This window comes from Chiloscyllium punctatum, chromosome 3 (assembly GCF_047496795.1).
Source record: "Chiloscyllium punctatum isolate Juve2018m chromosome 3, sChiPun1.3, whole genome shotgun sequence".
In the NCBI taxonomy this organism is placed as follows: Eukaryota; Metazoa; Chordata; class Chondrichthyes; order Orectolobiformes; family Hemiscylliidae; genus Chiloscyllium; species Chiloscyllium punctatum.
In genome coordinates, this window is record NC_092741.1 from 7,326,488 (window position 1) to 7,333,547 (window position 7,060).

A 7,060-nucleotide genomic window follows, 5' to 3' on the forward strand; every position below is an offset into this window, starting at 1 on the left:
TTACCTTGGTCTGTGCACAGGATTACCTGGTCGTTTCAGCGTGACCGTCCTGCGGCAATGCCTGCAGCAACTACCGCTGCCTACCCTGGTCGCCCGGATATATCTTTTAAGACGTTTCATTACCGGGATCTTGTGCACAAGAGTTACCCGACCGATCCCGCCACGTCTGCCAGTCTTGTTTCCAGGGTCTCCCAGTCCGGATCACACTCGCCCAAACCGCGAACAGCAAGCAAGGAAGTCAGAGATCACGGATATCGGCGAGGTACACCTCCCCCGTCGTCCCAAGAGGGTCGAGCAGTCAGAGTTTTGGATCCTGGAACGAGCTCCTACCTTGTTAGACACGTGAACGGGAGGCGGGCGGAACGGCGGGACTGAAACCACGTCTGGGCAACAAGTAGCACGTCCAAACAAGGAGTAGGAATCGGCACAGGCTCGCTGGGCCCTGTGTTATCGATCCGACGGTGCCAAAGTCTCCGGCCACGTGTATGACTTTGGTGAATTTCTGCAAATACCTTGTAGACGGGGCTGTGGCAGGGACCTTATTGGGGTGTCCACGATAATGAGGGCCACGGAGGGCATTTTTGCTGAGTTTGCAGATGGCACAAAGATAGCTAGAGGGACAGGTAGTTTTGAGGAAATGGGCAGGCTGCAGACGAGCGTGGACATGACGGGCGAGTGGGGAAAGAAGAGAGCGAGTGGGGGGTTTTGCACTCTGGTGGCAAGAACAATCGGGTAGACGATTTTCTGAACGAGGGAAAGGCTTTGCAAATCTGAAGCGCAGAGGGTCTCGGGAGTCCTAGTTCCGTGTTGTTTCAAGATTAACATGCAGGTTCATCCGATGGTTCGGAAGGCAACTGCAGTGTCGGCATTCATTTCAAGCGGGCGAGAAAACAGGAGCAGAGACGTGCTGCTGAGGCTGCATCGGGCTCTGGTCTGAGCACAGGCGGAATATTGGGAGCAGTTTTGTGCCCTGTACCGAAGGAAGGGATGCGCTGGTGTTGGAGGGAGTCTAGAGGAGGTTTACAAGCGTGCTCCCCCTGGGGCTGAAGGGTTTGTCACACAAAGTCTCTGGGTCTCTACCCGATGGTGTTTCGAAAGGTAAGGCGGGATCTGACTGATCCTTACGGGCTACTGGGAGGCCTGGTCAGAGTGGACGTGAAGAAGATGGTCCCACTAGTAGGCGAGACGAGGACCTGGAAGTACAGCCTCAGGGTGAAGGGTCGCCCCTTCAGGCCGAGATGAGGTTGCATTTAAGACAGAGATAGAGAAGTTCTTGATTATAAGGGGATCCAGGGTTGTGGGGAGAGGGCAGGAGAATCGGGGTTGAGAAACCTGTGAGCCACGACCGAGTGGCGGAGCGTGGGCCGAATGGCCTGATTCTGCTCCTACGTCTTATGGGCCGTCAGACCTTCCGTGGTCTTGGGGTCATGACAGAAAGCAGCTGTTTCCCAGAGGGTGGCGGCGGTCTGGAATGCACTGTTCGGGAGGGTAGCGAGGCGGGGAACCTCAAAACCTTGAAAAACTACTCGGATGAGCACTGGAAATGTCATAACTTTTCCTGGCTACGGACCAAGCGCCGGAAAGTGGGACTAGAGCAGACTTAGAGTAGCTTTGTCAGTGCGGACTCGGAGGGCCAAAGGGCCTCTTCTGTGCCGTGTGACTGTGTGGGGAAGCTTTCTGATTCCCATCTGTTGATTGAGGCCGCGCTACCGATGCTTCCTGATGCGGAGCAGCCGGATGGATGGATCCAAGTGCGCACTGAAGGTGAGAGGGTGGGAGAGAGCTTCGGAGCCTCCGTCCGTTTGGTTCAGGTTCCGTCTCGTCCTGATGCATGCATCGATGTACGTGCTCAGTGGCTACCAATAGAGTGAAGTTGCAGTTGATCACTGACTCCACGCGCGGTGCTGCAGGTCGTAATGTCTAGACGAAAACAGAACTCGCTGCACCCTTCGGGAGAAGGGTCACTGGACTCGAAGCGTTCATTCTGCTTTCTCTCCACAGATGCTGAGGTTTTGCTTACTGGGTGTTTTGCCTTATTTTGCATTTGAGACGTTGCTTTTTGATTGCACAGCCGCTATCAAACCATTAGCTTGCTGTTAGCGCTGCAATTAGCACTCTTGAATCTTGATTTGCAATTCTAAGGAAGCAGACCGAATTGGAATGTTTGGAGCGGGAGCCGAACCAATAAAGGCTGATTTGCTGTAAATTGATCTTCACGTCCCCCGTCGTGCTGTTCATTTGCACGAGGTGGGCTGGGGGATGGGAGTTCGCATTTTCCAAGACAAGATGGATTAGTCTGTAAGAGTTTCTGTTCGAAAAGGTGAGCCGAGATTTCCTGACAGTGAGGTTTTTCGGTCAGAATTCGAACCTGCTCCAATCGTTTGCCTTGAGGGGAGGCAGGGATTTTTCACATTGGTAACAGCTGAGATTTTTAGAACGTCGAACAGAGCAGCGCAACAACAGGCCCTTCGGCAACTGTGAGAAACAAAACTCACTCACAATTCAGCCTGAGGCAAAGCCTTAGAAACAAGAACATCTTATTCTTTACGGCCTTGCAAGAACGGGCGTTTTGCTCAAGCAATCAGGCGCGAAAACAAAACATGTAAGCATTCTTATTCAGTTTGCAAGTTGCGGAATCACGCCTCCCTTTTCCCATCCTATCACAACCTCACTTGTTTTTCTCTAATTTTCCTCATCTGACTACCCTGCTGTCCTTGTCCTTGTCTGTTACAGCCTGTCGGTTATTTTATCCAGTTCCCCTTATCATACTATAAGCTTATTGTGAAATGCCCCTACTGCTACTTTTGTGGTCAGCTACAACACTTTAAAGTTATTTCTTAGTTTAAAACTATTTCTTAAACAAAAACCTCTATATTCGTTAAAATCTTAGCCTTAAGTATGCTGCAAGAATCCCGCCACCGTTTGTGTAATGTTCCCCTTCCCCTCCCCCCACAACACCCCGTCACCCATCTGCAAAAACAACATCTCTAACCACCACCACCTGCAGAAACTACATTTCTAATCTCCCACAAACTGTCAGGGACATTTAAGCGACTGCTGGACGAGCCACACGCTGGACGGCAGTAAATCGAGGGGTGTGTAGGTTAGGTTGATCTTAGATTAAGAAAACTGCTCGGCACGACATCGTGGGCCGAAGGGCCTGTACTGTTCAATGTTCTAACTGCAGGCACATCCACACACACATCAAAGACATGGAGGGCTCGGCTGAATCTATTGCTTTCTTCTCTACGTGTCACGTTTCATCGAGGTAGTGTCCTAGGCCCAAGCATCTTCAGCGAGTGGTTAGAATATGCAGTGCACTGCCCGAGAGAGAGGGTGCTGGAGGCAGATTCAATGGTGACTTTGGTCGGAGGGTCGGACACTTATCCGAAGAGAGAATATTTGCTGCAGGGCGAGTGGGACTGGGGAAGTTGCTGGTGCAGAGAGAGCTGATGCAGACATGACAGGCTGAATGTATCATTCAATGCGTGCAGTTCTGCAGTTGGTTACCGCCTCCTCAAAAACGCTGTGCTGGTCACGTGAGAAGTCACGTAAGCTTAGCCCTGACCCACCTGATTGGTGAGATACTGACGATCTCTACATGACCATGAGGCAGTGGTTCACTGACAGGGGGAAAAAAGCAACTGCTGTAAACGGACCTGCTGCTCTAGTCAGAAATCCTGGGAGGACTACGGCGACAGGGAAACTGTCAGCAGTGACCTACAAGTCTTTGAACAGAATCAAGCTGATTGAAAACATGGAGGACAAATGGGACTTGAGGCAGTCCGCGGTATTGTAGTTATCGCTTCTCGGCCTTTTGGCTAAGATCAAGTGTAGTATCTGTTCTTATCAGTTTAATATCTGATACGTCCCTTATCTGGGGACCATATATTAAATTGATTTTTGGAGCAGGGAGATGGAATAGGGGCTTGCTCCGTCCACTCCACGCATCGACCTGGTATTGCAGTACCTCCGGGAACGGTGCACCCCTCATCTATAAATCTAAAAACAGCTTCATGTTTATAGCTCAGGCCTTCGGTGCTTTGTGTCCGCTGGGTGGGTTTGAGTACCAAGTGCTTCATTTCTCACACCTCACATCCAGCCGGGCGTGAGTCGATTCAAACCCGTCTGTTCTAAGGTGGCTGTTCAGCTCCCGCTCCCTATCCTTCTCTCGCCATCTCTGTCTCTTGCGCACCTTGACACTTGCTCTCAATGTCATCCCCTCACCCCTGCTGCGTGCTGCACCGTCCCGCCAACGCCGGGCCCCGATCACACCACGTGGTGTCAGAATTTGGGAGTTGCAGCAACCGTAGCTGCCCACCAGCTTTTCCTACTCGCGAACGACATTTCAGAAAAACAAGAGAAGGTCGACTGTGCTACGTTGCTGCATGCTGCTGGGGATGAAGCTATCTAGGGGTTCAGTCGTTTTGATTTTGATGACTTGAAAGAGAGGTTTCGAGAACACTGTGAGCTAGGACAAAAATAATCGGGACGTATTTAAGGCGCATGTTTTTCATCAGAGTGCAAGGGCAGGCGGAACCGATAGGTACGCATGTGACTGACCGGAAAAACGAGGCAAGGGACTGTGAGTTTCAGCCACTTTCCGATTCACTGAGCCGCGACAGAATCGTGTGTGCTATCACGAATGACTGAGTCAGAGGCAGGTTACTCAGAGAGTCAATTCTCACTGGGAAAAGCAAAGAGACAGCACTAACTCGACAACAGCACGTGAGAAAACGTAGAACAAACAAACCAATGTATGCTGACCGGAACTGGCCTGGAAAGATAATAAGGCAGGTAGGAGCACTGCAGATTATCCGGCACCTGGGCTGTGTACGCAGGGACTGGCACAACACCCCCTTGCCTTCTTTTGCACTTTGCTGCCTCAGCCAGAACTGGCAGCATTCTAAGTCAGTCTCACACAAGCAGCGTGTGCCAGCTGTCTGTGACAACAAATTCCAAAGACTCACAACCCTCTGAGAGAAGACGTTCCTCCTGATCTCACTCTTAAATTGGTGCCTCTTTATTCTGTTCAGTTCTAGGCACTCCCATGAGGGAAAATGTCCTCTCAGCATTCACCCTGTCGAGCCACGTAAGAATCCAATATGTTTCAATAAGATTGTGTCTCATTCATTTAAACTCAGGATCTACACTCATCTGGAGGTAGGGTTTACCGGGCTCAATTTTACTGAAAAGCTGACCTCCGGCTAGTTCAGCAAATAGGTCGTTGAGCAAGGGGAAAGGAAACCGCCTAGCACACACCAGCAGGCGAACTGTTGCAGCTTGATATTGCGGCTCCGGAACTCAATCCCTCTACGAGTGAAACCTAACAGCCTTCTTAACAGCACTATCCACCCGGGTGGCAACTTTCAGGGATCTACGTACATGGGACTCCAAGATCCCTCTGCACATCCACACTACCAAGAATCTTTCCATTGACCCAGTACTCTGCCTTCCTGTTATTCTTCCCAAAGTGCATCACCTCACATTTAGCTGCATTGAACTCCATTTGCCACCTCTCAGCCCAATTCTGCAGTTTATCCAAGTCCCCCTGCAACCTGTAACATTCTTCCACACTGACCACTACTCCACCGACTTTAGCGTCGTCTGCAAATTTACAAATCCATCCACCTATGTTATGCCTGCGTCTAAGTCATTTATAAAAATGACAAACAGCAGTGGTCCCAAAACAGACCCTTGTGGCACACCACTAGTAACCGGACTCCAGGCTGAATATTTTCCATCAACCACCACTCGCTGCCTTCTTTCAGAAAGCCAGTTTCTAAGCCAAACTGCTAAATCACCCTCAACTCCATGCCTCTGCCTTTTCTCCAACAGCCTACCTCGTGGAACCTTATCAAAGGCTCCCGGCGTCCTGCTCGTCTACCCCATTGAAAACAATAGCGTGCTTCTTTAGAATTCTTGATCAGTCGCTCTCAGAATCTTGACTAGTGATTGCCTTCGGCCCATTTGAATTTGATTCTGTCCAACCACATTCTTGCCCATAAAGCTGTAAGATTTCCTTTGATGACGCGCAGGCTGTGTCTTCAGACTGACCGTATAACTGAACGTTCCCACCGTGAAAGCACCACTTCACCTGTGTGTGTTCCTCGCGCAGTTTCTGAAGGTTGCAGCGCAACGTGACTCAGCCGTATCAATGAAACCGGTGTCCACCTCCATTCTTACCGGTTTGCAGTTCAGTAAGGGAGCGACCGGGGCGTCGGCAGGTATCGCCAGTATCTGTAACAACAACACCTCATTGGTTTGTGCGTCTGGGCTTTTGTCTTCTTACCCTTTTTGTACCATTTAGGATTTCTTCCTGTACTTTCGCTGCAGGTTATTGGTACTTTCTCCCCCGAGCGCACCCACTTGATATATTCTTTTTTAATGCTGCAGTTTCTGCACACAGCTTCTTTCTACCAGCAATTTGCTGCTGCCTGACATGTGTTTCCACAGCAGTGGCAGTTTTGTGTCTGCGTTGGTGCTTGTCCCTGGGCCACCATTTTGTGAACTCTCAGCCACCATTTTGTGAGGTGTTGACCTTCCTTGGCTGCGAGTTCCATCACGGTTGCCATTCCCAGCACTTTCATTTAAGTGCAGTCACCTTTGCGTCAATAATCTCTTCTGGATCGCTTCACATCTTACGGCAGGCTGCTACAAAAGGTAGATGCTCGTGGGATCTGAGGTGAGCCGGCTAGCTGGATACAAAACCGGCTCGGTCACAGAAGACAGAGAGTAGCGGTGGAAGCGCATTTTTCGGAAAGGAGATCAGTAACTGGTGGTGTCCCGCAGGGCTCAGTGCTAGTGCTGTTCGGCAGACTACCAGAAGGACGTGGATGCTTTGGAGAGGGTGCAGAGAAGGTTTACCAGGACGTTGCCTGCCCTGGAGTGCTTCTGTTGTGAGGAGAGGTGGAATAGACTTGGATTGTTGTCACTGCAAAGACGGAAGCTGAGGGGCGACCTGATAGAGGTCGACAGCATACTGAGAGGCATCGAAAGGGTGGCGAGTCAGTGGGTACAGGCTCACGGTGAGAGGGGGAAAGTGAGAAGGGAAAAAGTG

General features: G+C 50.6%; 1 protein-coding gene and 1 non-coding gene across 9 annotated transcripts in view; one reads left to right on the forward strand and one right to left on the reverse strand.

Moving 5' to 3' along the window:
• The window catches only part of LOC140455365 (uncharacterized), a 33,487-nt gene extending 29,523 nt beyond the window's left edge, over positions 1–3,964 (reverse strand). For 5 of the 8 annotated variants that reach the window (XM_072550213.1, XM_072550203.1, XM_072550231.1 and 2 more), the window contains exon 1: positions 5–3,964. Coding sequence is in view for 1 of the 8 variants with exons in the window: in XM_072550231.1 (XP_072406332.1) it covers positions 5–120 (116 nt within the window). In the remaining 7 variants the exon portion in view is untranslated. The remainder of the gene's footprint in view (positions 1–4) is intronic. The other 3 variants (XR_011952831.1, XR_011952830.1, XM_072550159.1) reach the window with 2 other exon arrangements.
• LOC140472924 (U2 spliceosomal RNA) lies at positions 3,802–3,992 on the forward strand. Its single transcript, XR_011957957.1, has one exon. It is a non-coding gene; the product is annotated as a U2 spliceosomal RNA (small nuclear RNA).
• Positions 3,993–7,060: the final 3,068 nt, after the last annotated feature.